Source organism: Brachycentrus maculatus, unplaced genomic scaffold (genome assembly GCF_059751285.1).
Source record: "Brachycentrus maculatus isolate JH-2025_06_01 unplaced genomic scaffold, ASM5975128v1 h1tg000055l, whole genome shotgun sequence".
Lineage (NCBI taxonomy): Eukaryota > Metazoa > Arthropoda > Insecta > Trichoptera > Brachycentridae > Brachycentrus > Brachycentrus maculatus.
This window is the reverse complement of record NW_028280809.1, coordinates 3894227-3910855: the sequence shown is the minus strand read 5'-3', so window position 1 is coordinate 3910855 and position 16629 is coordinate 3894227. Positions and strand designations below refer to the sequence as shown.

Here is a 16629-nt window from a genome sequence, read left to right as displayed (position 1 = left end):
ATAGAACTTCCAAGAATTTGAGTAGTGTGGTTGTCAATAATGGGTAGAATTGGTGAATGTTACACGTGTGTAAAGTGATCACTCAAACCAGCCTATGACGGTCGTAAGCCCCGTAAATGCCCAGACTTCCATATTCTTCTTCATCTTTGATGAGATGTCAAAAAATAATATGAAAATAACTCCTGTAATTGGAGATAATCCAGATTTTGTGAACAAGTATTTGGACACACTCAAAATGTTGTAGATTTTTTTTTCATCTTACGGTAATATTTCTTTTTAAAAATGACTGTTCCTACTATTTAGCATTACTTTTTTCTTAAATCATTTTACTATCCACACTTCTACTACTTGTAAAAATTAGCTGCGATCACGTTCGTCAGAGAGGAATAAGTGAAAATGTAGGTTCATATTGTTTCAACACATTGGAGGTTATTTGTGACCACATTTGAGAAGCCTAAGATATCTGCCGAAGGAGTTACAGTTAGAGAATTCACGGAAAATTGTCACAAGCTTGTTAAAATATATACTACTTCGAATGCTGCCGAGATTTTAACAACATGTCAAGGTATTTAGACACGTATTTTCGTCATACCTTTGTTAAGATGTGTAACGTATAGTTACTTACATTATAAAACATTCTGGCTTTCTATTTTTAACATACGAAAAAACAGAAGCAATTTTTTTTAAACTGCCTGTTATGTCACACCTTTTCGATCTATAAGTACGAACCTTCGGTCTTCGCAATTATATTGTATATCATAGAATGCATTTCTTAAACCTGAAACATTATAAAATTTTGTTTAAATTTCATATTTGTTTTTTTTAGTATTGTAGATATGTTTTTTTTTCTACAATATGTTAAATTTCAGATGAAATCTGGTCATACTGATATTTTGAAACCTACCTATGTCACTAATATAATATATATATATATATATATATATATATATATATATATATATATATATATATATATATATATATATATATATATATATATATATATATATATATATATATATATATATATATATATATATATATTTGTATTTACCCCAGACTTTGTTATTACATAGAAAATACTTATAAGCTGTAAATGAAAATATCACATTTCAAAAAAAAAATTTCAAGCATTGCCATTATAGAAATACGATTAGATTGAAAATAAAACAATTAATTAATCAAAATGAATTGGATTAAATGGAGCACCTAATATTTGTATTTTGGCAATATTTCAAAAATATATATATATTTATTAATAATATATTTCAAAGAAAAATGATGAAGTAAATAACAGATTATTGAAGGACAGTATGTCGTAATGATCTCAATCCAAGAAAAGATAAACGTAATCTCATGTAGTCACGAATTCATCATAAATGCTGCAATTATTTTGAGTCATCGAGTAATATCTGACTATGTATAGCTTTTGATCATACATCACTTTTATCGGACCCAAAATGAAATGCAAAAAAATTAATAAAATGTGACTTGCACCGGTATAACAGTGGGTCTCTCAGGTCGAACTGAGTCACACAACCAAAATACGCTCGATATGTGGGACGCGTGAACTCAATGCTCCCATCGCGAAGAATGGCGGTAACGACAAACCCAGTATCTACATTTTTGTAAAAAATAATGATAATAAGCGTGAAACGTAAAACGTCTTCTTCTGACCCTTATACGCACTCAACGATGCATGGGCCAACGCATAGAATGAATGTATTGTTAACGCATAGAATCGATGTATTGTTTGGAAAAATCTACCGTAAAAAAACTGCATGGTACCACTAACATTGTGATTTTTCCAATTTACTAACTTACGACACAACTTTGGTGGTTTGGTATTTAAAAAAAATTATCGTCATGTGCAAGATATTTCAAAAAATTCGATTACAGTGTTTTATTTTTCAGCTCTAATACTTTTTATCTATAATTACAACACTTTGCAATAATTTGTTTTGATTTATTCTTTTAGACCTGACCAAAACAAATATTTTAAACACAGTACAATACTATTTAAGTACATACATGATGCAAGAACACAATGTGTGTGCGTGTGTATGTATGTATATATATATATATATATATATATATATATATATATATATATATATATATATATATATAAATATATATATATGTATATATATATATATATATATATATATATATATATATATATATATATATATATATATATATATATATATATATATGTAATAAAATACCTAGGTACCTACCTATACATTTTATTAAGTACTTACAAATAGTACCTACATAAAACAGTTCTACCACCAGATGACAAAAGACATCAGATAGAAAAAAGTAATATTGTTAACTGACAGAATCAGATAGATAGAAAATTATTGTAAAGATTAAAATTAAGAATAAACTTTTACTGTCGTTTCTTTAATTACAAAGCAACACATTGTTTATTTTATTATTATACACCCACTTTACATATTATTTACACCCAATTTACGAAGAAAAATATTACCACGTTATATACACAAATATATATATTTATATATATATATATATATATATATATATATATATATATATATATATATATATATATATATATATATATATATATATATATATATATAATATATATATATTTTATATTTATATGTATGTATGTATATATATATCCACACACGTGTGAGTATATATATTCCTCTTTTTATTATTATTTTAATTAAACAACAACTTAAATTATCAATCGTTAAAATTCAAATATCCATTTGTTTGAAAATGTGTAATTTTAATTATTCCAAAAATATTATTAGATGACATTTTTTTTAAATACACACAATTATCAGAAGACATTTTGAAAAAAATGCTGGTTTGAAATATAATATTTAATATGTTATGAAAAAGGTTGAATTTGAATTAATAAAACATAAATTTTAGTTGCATAAAGTTGAATTTGGTTTCAAAAAGGTTTAATTTGAATTAAGAATCAATAAATTTGATTTAAGAAAGGTTGAATTTTTTTAAGGAAGGTTGAATTTAATTTGGGAAAGATTGAATTAATATCTGTGAGCACAGCACGCATATCGAAAAAAAAATTGTCATTGGAAAAGAGAAGCTTTATCGTGAATAAAATACCATCACTTATAAACAAACACACCTGATTAATAAATTAAAACGCGCGTGCGTCGGTGCATTTGGTGATACAACATCATGACGTAGCTAAGGTAGTTTTCCATGACGTCGGCATTGAAATGGCATTGAAATCTTCAAACAAAAATAAACTTTATTGCAAAAACCAATACAGCGGCAATTAGCATAACCACATTATCTGCGTTTTGCATCAATTAGTAGGTTCGGCATAAACTGATACGACCTTCCGTAATTCAAAATAGAGATTAGATATTGCGTCTGTAATAATGATCAACATACCGATAAGAAATGTTGTTTAAACGCACTTCATAAAAGTGGACACTTAATTAATGGTCTAGTACTTTATATTACGTCTTCTGTGAAAATCCTTTTGACAAAGTGTGTGACACTGCATGGATAATCTGGCTTAGTGTAACCCAGCGAAGACAAAACTGCGTTCGGGAGGTAAAATTTCTGTCATAAAAAAACGAAATAAAAATAAACATTAATGAAAAACTGAGGTGGACGTTAACAACAACAAAAAAACGACGATGAACAAACAATAAAATAGGTTTAACGGTAGGAGAGTATAATTTTTTTAAAAATATTTCTTAACATTTTATTTTTATTTTGAAAATATCAGGAAGTTTTTTTCTCCACCTAATCTTTTTTTATGCTCCAACGGAAATTCAAATATTCAAAGTTAAATAATAATAATAATAATAATAATAAAACCCTTACCCGCACCGCAATGGTGCATAGGGCACTGCGTCATATAAACGAAGTGTTATCTTGATTATTTACACATGAAGGAAAGGTGATCAGCCCTCCACAGGTGCCTGTCCAGGGTATCATTGGATAAATATTGCAGTGAAAAAATCACTTATATTTATTTAACCCCCCCCTCCCTGGGAATCGCAGGGATAAGGGTTAGAAGAAGAAATATATATTTGTAATTTCAAAATAATATTCTCTTTATGAAGTAAATGAACGTCTCGTCACGGGTTCTGCCTAGTGAGACGTTCATCACGCATTGTAAAAAGTAATTATAATGAAAAAAATATTAAGACACCCGCACCACAGTTGAAGATCATCTGAAGCGCTCTGATATGTGAAAGTCAGCGTGAGTCACCGCCACAAATAATCTGCTGACCGAATACACTACTTCACTCACGGCTCAAGTTCTATTCTATTTACTTATTTCTACATTTATTTCGACATTATGTTCCTCTTTTATCTATTCTATAGTACACACTTAATAACACCTCGTACCGATAACGCGACATACTTATAACCTTGTTACGCAATCCGCTATTATGTGACAAAACTATTATTAACCGTTTTTACCCTTTGCGAGAGGTATCAGGAGATGCATGAACATGGAAGAGGCGAAGAATGTTTGCAAAGACAGAGTGGTGTGACGCTCTATTCTCTCTGCCTACCCTGCGGGGAAGCGGCGTGATGGTTAGTTAGTTAGTTAGTTAGTTTTTTACACTTTTCCCTTTTCCTTATCGTTAATGGATCTTTTTCATGATATGCAATCGTGTATTTGCTATTGCAATAGTGTAATTGCCTAAAAAATATACATATCGCTCACTCCTTTCAAGAACGTCACAAATCAAAAATCGTCAATTTTCAGTTGTGCATGTTTTCGGAATGCCCAAAAAACGTACTATATCCCAGCAAAAGAATCATATTTTAAAATTAATATTTACCCACTACAGGGCAGAAAGTGTTGTTTTTGCATTTTGAAGAAAATGTATTGTTTAATTATTTTTTTGAAATATACTAAATATTTTTCAAATGGAGAAATAACCTTCAGGTTTTACCTAAAAAGATCTGTTGCTCAATAAAAAGTTCAATAAGTGGCTTGATATTTATTTTTAATACATTGCATTATATTTTTAAACTTAATAAAACGTTATCCTGAAAAATCAAGTTTTTTGATTTTGACGTTCTTGAAAGGAGTGAGCGATATATCTAGACTCATCAATTAAATATACTCATATCCTATGTAAACTCACTAATAAAATCATTGATGTAAAATCCCACATCTAAGTAACATCACTGCTAACATAGAATCATTGAATTGTGTAAAATCACACCTTTAACGAAATAGCTCCCAGTCAGTCAAATATTTGCCCAGAATTCTCACTCATGAATTACATAAAATTATGGTAACTTTAAACTTCAAGAGTAAATCCACTCACTAGTAGGAATAGGCTATAAAACTTACCAAGTTGAAGCCAAGTTGAAGTAGGGTCATGATAAGCAGTGTTGCTAGATTTCAGAGTTACTTGAACATTAGGTTATTTAAAAAATACGCATTGGGAAGTGTCGAGTAATAATTCGACGAATGGCTACACGGTACATCGTAGAACTTGTATTATGTAACTAATTATATGTTTATTATGTACGTTATCTGATATGTGGTAGGTGTACTAACATACAAGCATGTATCTCCTCGCTTTGGCAAAGGTAAACAACAATGGAAGTATGATTCCGCAGAGTCACCATTATAGAGATTCAAGTTCAAATTAATGTCGTTTATGCAAACTGATTTACCTAGTACCTACTGTATGAGTGAAGAAAGAATGGTAAAATAAATTTACGAGGCGAATGTGGTTGGTAATAGAACCGGAAAATGACCGAAGAAAATTTGGCATGATCAAGTATTTCAAATACTTGAAAGTGGTCACGTCAGCAGTTGAAATAATCGGTGAGTACTTATGAAGAGATATTTTAAATTACTAATTAACAATATTTTTAGTGTTTTCATTTGATATGTCGATCTCTCCTTTCAACAACGTCATATATAAATAAAACTTGATTTTTTTAGGAAATCGTTTTTAAAGTTAAAAAATAATAAAAAATGTAATTAAAATAAATATCAAGCCACTTTCTGAACTTTTAACTGTGCAACAGATCTTTTTAGGTAAAACCTGAATGTTTTCTCCATTCCAAAATATTTAGTTTATTAAAAAAAAAATAAACAATACTTTTTCTTCAAAATGCAAAAACAACAGCAGATAAATATTAAGTTAAAAAAATGCCGCTTTTGCTGGGATATAGTACGTTTTCTGGACATTCCGAAAACATGCACAACTGAAAATTGACAATTTTTGATTTATGACGTTGTTGAAAGGAGTGAGCGATGTATGTATTAAAGAAGATGACAAGGTGCTTGTCGAAACCAATTGGAGAAATAAATAATAAAAACAAAAGTGGTTAAAAACAAAGTTTGAGTTGTACTCTATAAAATGTAAATATTCCTATAATTTATATTTTAAGACATAACTTTGTGGTTTTCCATTTTATAATCAAAATATATCTTTGTTTTAAATCAGAATAAATATTTTATTATAATTTAATTATAATGTCTACCAGTTCCAAAGCTGACCGCTTCTTTTTCATGTTTTAGTATTAATTAGTCTTGAAAAAGAAGCGGTTAGCTTTGAAACCGGTAGACATTATAATTAAGTTATACTAAAATATTTATAGTGATTTTAAAACAGAGTTATATTTTAATTATAATTATGTAAATATTCATTTACATGATAGAGAGAGAGAGAAAGTAAACTTGATGTAAGAGTTTAGAATTTGCATAAATTATTGATGAGCTTTTTTGGAGAACGCTTTGGAAAATAAACTAACCGAAAAGATAAAAGGACTCGATTCCCGATAGACGATTATCCTTATTCTGGACGCATCTCTTATCGGAAGAATTTTTATTCCCAAAGGCTACCAAAACCGGTAACACAGTGCAAAAACTTGGCTTAACCGCCCAGTACAGAAATAACACGTGGATGAGTTAGTGACATCATGATTGCTAAATGCTGAATGTCTAAACTCATGTCGTGGATAGATCATTACAGCAAGGTCATTTCTCTACACTTATCGACACCAGATTTCAGTTTTCGTTCTACTCTGAGGTTCTCAATACGTTATTACATGTCCTCAAATTCAAAAATTCGTAACTTTTGTTCAGCTCAAGGCTTTTGTAAACGAAATATTTTTTACATGACTTTTATGAAAAATATTTTTATCGGGTTTATTCATTCCACATGTATTTCCGTGAGGATGGGAACTCTTTATAACAAGTCGAATGATATCATTGTCATATTTAGATTTTTTTTTAATTTACATCATAAATTAATTTACAATGATTAAAGAAAACACTTGTTTTTTACCACTTGAGTTTTATTAAAGACTTCATGTTTCAGAAGTTAAACTTCCATCATTCAGGTCTGTATAATAACTAAAATATAAAATATAAAATCATTGTAACATGTCTTACCACAAAGTTAATGCAGAAACAATAAATAAAATATAAATTAATTTAAATAAATTTCATAGTAATAAAGTATAGTTGGCGAATTATTCGTTAAGTCGCAACATAATTTTTCTAAATCCAGGTAACATTTTACGTTATTATTTTTTGATTTTACTATTTAAATTTTAATATGGAGTTCTACAAATTGAACGCCAAATCAATATATATACATTTCCAGGCTAAGTTTTTTTTATTAAAAAATAAAATTTATCAGTAACTGTAATATACGCAACACGCAACCAAATGTGGACACTACTTTAACCCTTTCCGCAACCAAATGTGCACACAACTTTAACCCTTTCCGGTCCCCCAAAAATTAAAAAAAAATATTATTCCAATTGGAAAAAAAATCCTTTGTCCTCTGCTCCACATACTGTTGTAATAGATACGAGTGACAAAAATGTAGGCTTGGAATTTAAATAAATAATACTAATGATGAAAAAAATGACATCCGACATGGGACCTAAGAGCAAAAAATCAATGTCGAATGAGATTCGACATTGGACCAGTAACGGTTAACAGAAGTTACAAAATAAAATAAAATGTTTGTTTTAAAAACACTTACCGAGAAGCAGAGCTGGTTCCCGGTCGTCATCGATGAGACTTGTAATAACCAGGAACAGAGGATGGCTAACGGGGAGTCTGTCTATATCCTCGAAGCACTCGTCGTACACGACCACCTCCTTGTACAGTCGCTCCTTCAGTAGCTGCTTCCCTTCTCTGCTGGTCGCTAAGTCGGCCAACCCGGCCTTTCCCTGCTGCAGTCGCTTTCTGTTGAATCTGTCGGAGCAGTTCACGTTTATGGCTCCCTTGATATGGTTCACATTATAGGCTAGGAATGGCCTACAGTCGACTATGAGGAATGGAGTAGTCGCTCTCTCCAATTTTCTTCTCAGCGCGTCGGCGTCTAGAGGGGCGACTTTGGTCGTTATGTCAGCGGGAGGAGAGTGTATTCCAGTCTTTTCGTAGCTCGGTTTGTCCGACTTGAAGTCTTTCAGCCTGGTTTCCGGTCTTTGGTCGAGGTTGAGCCTCTCCTGGGAGAGCCTCTGCTCCTTCAGGGAGAGGATGGAGTCGGTGAGGGACACGCGGTGGTCCAGCGCCATGCTGGGGGCCAGCTTGAAGTTCAGGGGGGCCAGAATGGGGCCCGGGGAGCTCAGACTCCGAGACAGCCTCAGCTGGAGACCGCCCCTTTCCCGCCGCACCGCAGGGACTGCGCCACCGCTCGCCGCGCCCCCTATAAATATATTTCTGTATTATTGTACAAATCATTGATAAACTCATTCTAGAGAGTAAAGGGATTCCGACTTGTCTGAGAAGAAAAACATATAAATCGTGCATACTAACAGTCACTACATATGAATTAGAGACCATATGGTTTAACATATAAATCATGCATACTGCCAGTCAATACCATGCATTAGAGACCATTCTAACCCTTATACGCACCCAGTGGTGCATAGGGCACTGCATCATATAAACGCAGTATTATCTTAATCGTTAACACATAAAGGAAAGGTGATCAGCCCTCCACTTTAGGCACCAGTCCAGGGTTATAATTAATAAATATATGGAGTGAAAAAATCACTTATATTTATATGACCCCCCTCCTGGGAATCGAACCCGGAACCTCCAGCACGGTAGCCGAGCGTGCTGACTATTACACTACGGAGGCAGACTACACTAAATTTTACACTCTCACAAAAAAATTAACGAACATTTTGCAAAAGATTTGAAGAATTCGCCGTTGTACATTGCTTGGTGATTCAATAAAAAATGCCGGAGTTATTTTCAATTAAATTCACACAGTTTTTCGTAGCGCGTCTGCAGAATAAGTTTTACTATATGAACGCAAAGAAACCACCACAAAAAACGACACACGTTACATCTGTAAATTATTTTGTCAGCGGTCTCATATATATTAGAAATAATGTGATTGTATATAATTAAACATGCTAATTGTTGATTACAGGTGTGTTTTTAAAATATTTGTATCATTACAAACTTTCTAGAACAGCGTGTAAATTTATCACCATGTTTGTAATCACTTAAAATGCACCATTATACCTCAAATGCAATTATATAATACAAACATATATGTAATATAAATATAAGCTCATTTGATATTTAAGGTAACCTAGGGGATTATGCCCTATTAAGTAGATACAACGCATCACAGAATTCATTCACCGGCCGACCGCCGTAGAGGTAAGACGTCTTTTCACGCCCGTTTTTTTTTTAATAATACATGTATAAAAATATGTATATATATATATATATATATATTATATATATATATATATATATATATATATATATATATATATATATATATATATATATATATATATATATATATATATATATATATATATTTATATATATATATATATATATATATATATATATATATATATATATATATATATGTATATACATATATATATAAATATATATATATACATATATATATATATATATATATATATATATATATATATATATATATATATATATATATATATATATATATATATATATATATATAAATGTATTCCTGTAAATCTTTGGGAGATGTCTCTGTTTGGGATAATAGGCCGTAGACAACCTGTTTTAAATTCCTAAATAAAGTAGGCATACAAATAAAATTTGAAAAATATAATCAAAGTTATGTACACTACGCAGTTAGCACATTTTCTATGCATTGAAATCGACCGCCTGAATATCATAGTAAAAATATGGTACCTAAGAGAAGACATAAGAGACTCCATTCATGAACACATTTGTGTCGCCTACTTTCAAAATACGCCAGATCCAATTTTAAAATATATACTTTATCGGAATGCCAATTGAGAGTTTTATTATTTAAAATATTAATATACTTTAAAAAAACCTTACTAAAAATATTTAATATATTATACTTTAAAATATTTAATATATTATCTAAAAATATTTAATATATTACTTTAAAAAAACCTTCCTAAAAATATTTAAAAACAGTGTTTTATTTCAAATTCCGCTATATTCATGGAACTTGCCATCTGACCCATATCGGGCAATCAGAGAGCGGGGATAGGTCAAAAATTAAGATGACGTCATTATCGGTTTGTGTCTCGTGTTTTTTTTAATACTGAATAATTTAAAAAAAAAATTGTAAAATTCTTTATTTCATAATTTTTTTATCTAAAGATAGACAAATCTTTTAAACATGAATGTTTCCCGGAGAATTTTGCATTTTTTGTAAAATCGACTAACATGGATCTGGCGGATTTTGAAAGTAGGCGACACACTTGAAGAGTCTGCCAACATAAACGTACGATCAGAAATTGCTGGGTGTGAATCATCGACTTATTTAGATCCAGACAAAGAAGAGTTCTGGATCAGTCACAACAACCACTGTTTATTAATTGCAAAGTAATCACGACGATCTATAAACCCTTTGTTTTAAGAAAACAAGACATATTGAGTTGTGACAACCTACATCCTTTTTTAGATCCATGCTCCATCATGACTCTTAAAAAAAAAGAGTTGGATTTTTTGCAACTCGTATGTATGTTTTATACATATGTATATATATATATATATATATATATATATATATATATATATATATATATATATATATATATATATATATATATATATATATATATATATATATATATATATATATATATATATATATATATATATATATATATATATATATATATATATTATATGACATGATTCGTAAGTCGTTTCATATAAGACATGAAGTAAAAACTGAAATTCACGTTTTCAGGCGTCTCCCTTGAAAACATTTAAAAGGGTCTCTGCTAAATTAAGCTTTTTCAAGTCAACCACAGATACTACCGAGAACTAGCAAATGAAGCTTCGTATGAATCATATCATACATATATGTACAATACATACATATATGCATATGTTCTAAAAAAATTGGTTTCAATAAAATAAAAATTTTAATGTAAATTTTAGTGGTTGTCAATCACGGATAGAACGATGTATGTTATATGTGTATAAGTGATCACTTAAACCAGGTCGTAAGCCCTGTAAATACCCAGATTTCCATATTCATATGCTAATGAGATGTTAAAATTTAAGATGTCAATCGCTACCCATTACGATACTGTGCAGTAAGCGCAGCAAATTGACCGCTCCATTAGTCACGGGTCACTATTATCCAACAGGGTAGCGATACACAAGACCTGGCATGCACCGGTGATCTATATAACCGAAATATTATTAATCGAAACATGGTCCAGTTGATCGCAGATAAAATGTAAACGACTGTGATTAATCTTAGATTAGTCACCGCGCGGGAATGGCATACATCGGCCCGCCGCATCGGTGGCCAAATGCATGTTTGAATAACTCAAGTGCAATTACACTGAGACAGGAATCAAAATGACTCGAGGACAATTTAACGGGACGTCTCTCGTCGGGTGCATCGCAGCATCCGAGCATGCTAATCATCCGGCCAGCGTGATTAACGGCTCTGTGACTGGTCGCCCTGTCAACGCCGCAACAAATTATATCGTGTAAAAGAGATTTTAACAAGATTTTAAATTTGTCATACCATAAACCACTAAAACGTATACAAAGAATAAGAATGCGAATTTAGTTGCTTTGTTCCAAAGACATCTTATTTTTCACCCGTGAATCACTTTTTGCAAACAAATATTTTATTACATTTTTGACATCTTTCTTTTTTGCGTGTATAAAGGGGTTTTTCAGATGGTTTTTCTTTATGAAACTTAAAATTAATACCCCAGAATTCTTTCAAACTTCTTAAAATTACTGTTAAATTACAGACCAGGCTTTAAATTTACAAACCATTGCCATGGCCAGCGTGGACGTTTAAAGCAAATAATCACAGAGGAAATTAACGCTATTTCAAGAGTGATACTCCAGTGAGTGATTAAAAAATATAGTGCCAGGCTAAACGAGTGTGAAGAAGTGGATAGTGCGCACATACAAACGGTTATTTTTTTTATAAATAAAAGTTCAAAGCCTGCTCTAACAGTAATCACAACAAGTTAGAACAAATTTTGGTGGACATAAGGTAGCTTGGTGGGTCATAAAAAAAACATGTTAATTATGTTTATGAATTTGTAAATGAATGTATGTATACAGGGTTTTTTTCATGTAACGTGATGGAACGACGTTCAGGTACCTTTTTTCAAGGATATATTTTTTTTTTTAAATCTCAAAATCAATTAGACGAAACAATTTTTGTGCTTACGTAAATTACAATTATACATACATAATTCGTTAAAATGATAAAGTATGGCGTTGTCATGGATATTTTAATGAAATTTGGATTATTTTTTTTTTTGTAAAAAGCTTGACATGATGTGAGTTCCGGGACCTTTTTTGTTTAAAAAAGCCATGTTTATATGTATATATAAATATTTAACAAATAAATGAAAAAAAAATATGATTTTAGAAAGCTGTTATTTAGCAGAGACCCTTTTATTTAAATGTATGCCTGTTAATACCCAGACTTCCATATTCTTCTTCATCTATGTTGACACACTCAAAATATTGTGAAATATTTTATTCATTACATGATATTTCGAGTATGTTCAAATCTTTGTTCACTAATGGGTATGTAATAGTTTTTTTTTTGTTGAGATCTGAATCATTCATAACTTTTCCAATCAGTGAAAAACAAATGTCATCGTCATTTGGAGTTGACGTATTCGCTACGCAATGCTGAATAAAAACAACATTTAGGAGTTTTTTAAATCATATTTTTAAATCATAATTTTTAAAATTGATTTTCATATAGTGCATGGTGTGCGTGGAAGTTTTTGGTAAGGGAAGGGTATAGGTTATATGAGTATTTTATTTTTTTAGAATTTAGTACATAAATATACCCTGATGATGAAAAGGTTCTTATCGAAACCGGTTGGATAAAGTGTATCAATAAAAAGTGGTTAAAACAAAGTAGTTGTATTTTATAAAGTTTAAAAACAAATGTACTAACTACTATGGTTATATTACGGTATATGTACATACTCTGTAAAAAGTAAGGCTATATACTATTTAGGTATGAAAGAAGCAGCAGTTGTCTGGTATGAGAAAAATCAGTATATACGCGATTGATGACATGTTGTGTTAATGGGTCATGAAATGGCATATTTGGCAACTCAGAACGGTATGCCCAAGCATTATTGATGAGCAACATAGCAATCTAATCTCCTCTTAACGATTTTTCTGACCACCAGAATCAATTCAACTGTCAAATGCCATTAATCTTTTCCTACACCATCTTGTCATTACATTAAAAAAAACACCTCTTTCATCATTCAGGAACAATAAAAATATATCTTTATTTTACCCGGTGTTGGATCGGATCGAAGCGGAATTGCCTTGCTCATTAATTACGAGTATATATCGCTCACTCGTTTCAACAACGTCATATATAAAAATCGAAAATTTTCAGTTGTCTATGTTTTCGGAATGCCCAGAAAATATACTATATCCCAGGAAAAGCGGCATATTTTTAACTTAATATTTACCCACTACAGGGCAAAAGTGTTGTTTTTGCAATTTTGAAGAAAAGGTATTGCTTAATTATTTTTTTAAATATACTAAATATTTTTCAAATGGAGAAAAAACATTCTGGTTTTACCGAAAAAGATCTGTTGCACACTAAAAAGTTCAATAAGTGGCTTGATATTTATTTTTAATCCATTGTATTGTATTTTTAAACTTAATAAACGATCTCCTGAAAAATCAAGTTTTTTTTTATAAAGACGTTGTTGAAAGGAGCAAGCGATATATCTAGACTCATCAATTATATGTAAAGGTGATTGGTTGCTCCATATTCTTGGATATATCAGCCTATATTTGAAAAAAATTGTCCGCCTCCGTAGTGTAATGGTCAGCACGCTCTGCTAGCGTACTGCAGGTCCCGGGTTCGATTCCCAGGGTCAGTCAAATAAACATAAGTAATTTTTTTACTCTAATATTTATTCAATATAACCCTGGAGTACTTGAAGCAGAGGGCTGATCACCTTTCCCTCATGTGTTAATGATCAAGATAACACTGCGTTTATAGTATGTATTGCCCTATGCACTCTCTTTATTATTACTTTAATAAAGATTAATTAAAATAATAATAAAGTTGATTGGTACTGTGCTCCAGATTCTTGGATATACATATCAGCCAAAAATTAAAAAGGATAAAAAAAAAAAAATTTTAGTGTTCCTCTTGTTTTACCACAAAATTACTGGTTAGAATTTATTATAATTTAATTTCATATCAAAGAAAGACAAATAGTGTATTGCATTGTATACCCACGCACAGGCTATCCCCATAGTATGTACGTATCCCAGGGTATGTATGAAGAAATGCATGAATGTGGAAGAGGCAAAGATTGTTTGCAAAGACAGATTGGCTTGGCGTTCTATTTTCTCTGCTTACCCCTGCGGAGAAGCGGCGTGAAGTAAGTAGTTAAATAGTAAGTAAGACTTTCTTAGTTAGTAAGTTTTTCTTGGCCATATCAACTTAGGGAGCTGATATGGTCAAGCCTCGTAATCCGTATAAATGGCTCCTCGTAATCCGTATAATACGCTCGTAATCCGTGTAAATGGCCAGACTTCCATATTCTCCTTCATCTATGTTGAGATGTCAAAAATCATTTTAAAAAATACTTTTTCTTGAATGTTTTTCGCAGATACTTTGTGACACATTTTATAAACTTTATAAAATAAAACAACTTTGTTTTGACCGCTTTTGGTACACTTTTTCCAACCGGAAAAGTGTACCAATAAAAAATATTCGCTGCGCAATGCTCAATGAAAGCAACATTTAGGAGTTTTTTCCCGTTTTTAAATCATATTTTCATATGGTGTACGGAGTGAGTGGAAGTTTTTGGTATCGTAAGGGAAGGGTAATTAACTATAACCTAACTATGAGTACCTATTTCAATGTTTTAGAATTAGTACACAAACCCTGAGGACGACAAGGTTCTTGTCGAAACCGGTTGGAAAAAGTGTAGCAATAAATTTTTTTTGAAACAAAGTTGTTTTATTCCATAAAGTTTAAAAATTACTCCTTACTGGAGATAATTCAGATTTGTGAACAAGTATTTGGATACACTAAAATGTTGTAAATTAGGCCTTATTACGCGTCGTGGTTCGTCTCATTATTTTCCTTGCGGTCCGTTTATTTCAGTGCTCCGCAAAGTGTGTGCCGCGGCACACTGGTGTACCGTGGTGATTATTTGTCGTGCCTCGAAAAAAATCACTTACCGATAAACGAGCAAGAAGAATTCATGGAGCTAAAAACTGATCGGACATTAAAACTGAAAATTTCCGAAACAGATCTAGCACATTTTTGGCTGCATATAAAAAATGAACATCCACTGCGTTCAAAGCGTGCCATTGAAATTCTTTTGCCATTTGCCACGACTTACGTATGCGAATTGAGATTTTCAACTCTAACTGCTTAGCAAAAAAAAAGAACGCCTGAGGACGATCAACAAAGATATGAGAGCAGCCTTATCAACAATTGCTCAAAATTTTGATAGCCTGTGCTCAGTTTAGCAGGCTTAGATTTTGCATTAAACATAAGCCTGGTCTGCTGTTCAAACTTAAATCACATTAAGGGCCATTTTTGTAGTATTTTTTTTTGCATTCTTGGTCCAAGTAGAAACAACTAGTCCAAAAATGCAACAACAAAAAAAGTAATACAAAAAAAATGTCCCTTACTGTGTTTTGAGTTTGGAGAGCCGTGCTTAACTGAGCACAATTATATATATTTTTTACATCATGTAAATTTTAATAATTAATAAATATTAAATAAACTTTGTTTTTATCTTTGGTGTAGGTACCTTTAAAATTTCTTGATTTGGCAGGTGTACCTTGAACAGAAGAAGTTTGCGGAACACTGGTTTATTTGACTGAATGTTCTTTACGTATTTATGTTTAAAACAGGTGCTACTGCAGGTGGTCTGGAAAGCGTTTTCGTATCTGTAACTCTTTCGTCTTATTGGCGTAAAAAGGCACAGCACAATGGCGCAAAAACACATGTTGTTACTGAATGCATAATTTGTAACCCTTTACTAGCGAGATAAAGTACTGTTTAACTTTCACCAGAGACGAGGGAATGCATTATGCATTTGAGATGCTGCAAGGAATAATAAACGGCAGTCTGCGACACCGGACACAAA

At 31.2% G+C, this 16629-nt stretch overlaps 1 protein-coding gene across 2 annotated transcripts in view; it reads right to left on the bottom strand.

The window, feature by feature from the left end:
* The window catches only part of LOC148311915 (dual specificity protein phosphatase 10-like), a 101441-nt gene that overhangs the window by 75739 nt on the left and 9073 nt on the right, over positions 1-16629 (bottom strand). The window contains exons 1-2 of one of the 2 annotated variants that reach the window (XM_088278218.1): positions 9163-9336; positions 8013-8681 (exon numbers count right to left, since the gene is read on the bottom strand). In XM_088278218.1, coding sequence (XP_088134344.1) covers positions 8013-8681; positions 9163-9199 — 706 coding nt within the window. In that variant the 5' untranslated portion in view covers positions 9200-9336. Of the gene's footprint in view, positions 1-8012; positions 8682-9162; positions 9337-16629 lie in introns of those variants that run through there. The other variant, XM_088278219.1, reaches the window with a different exon arrangement.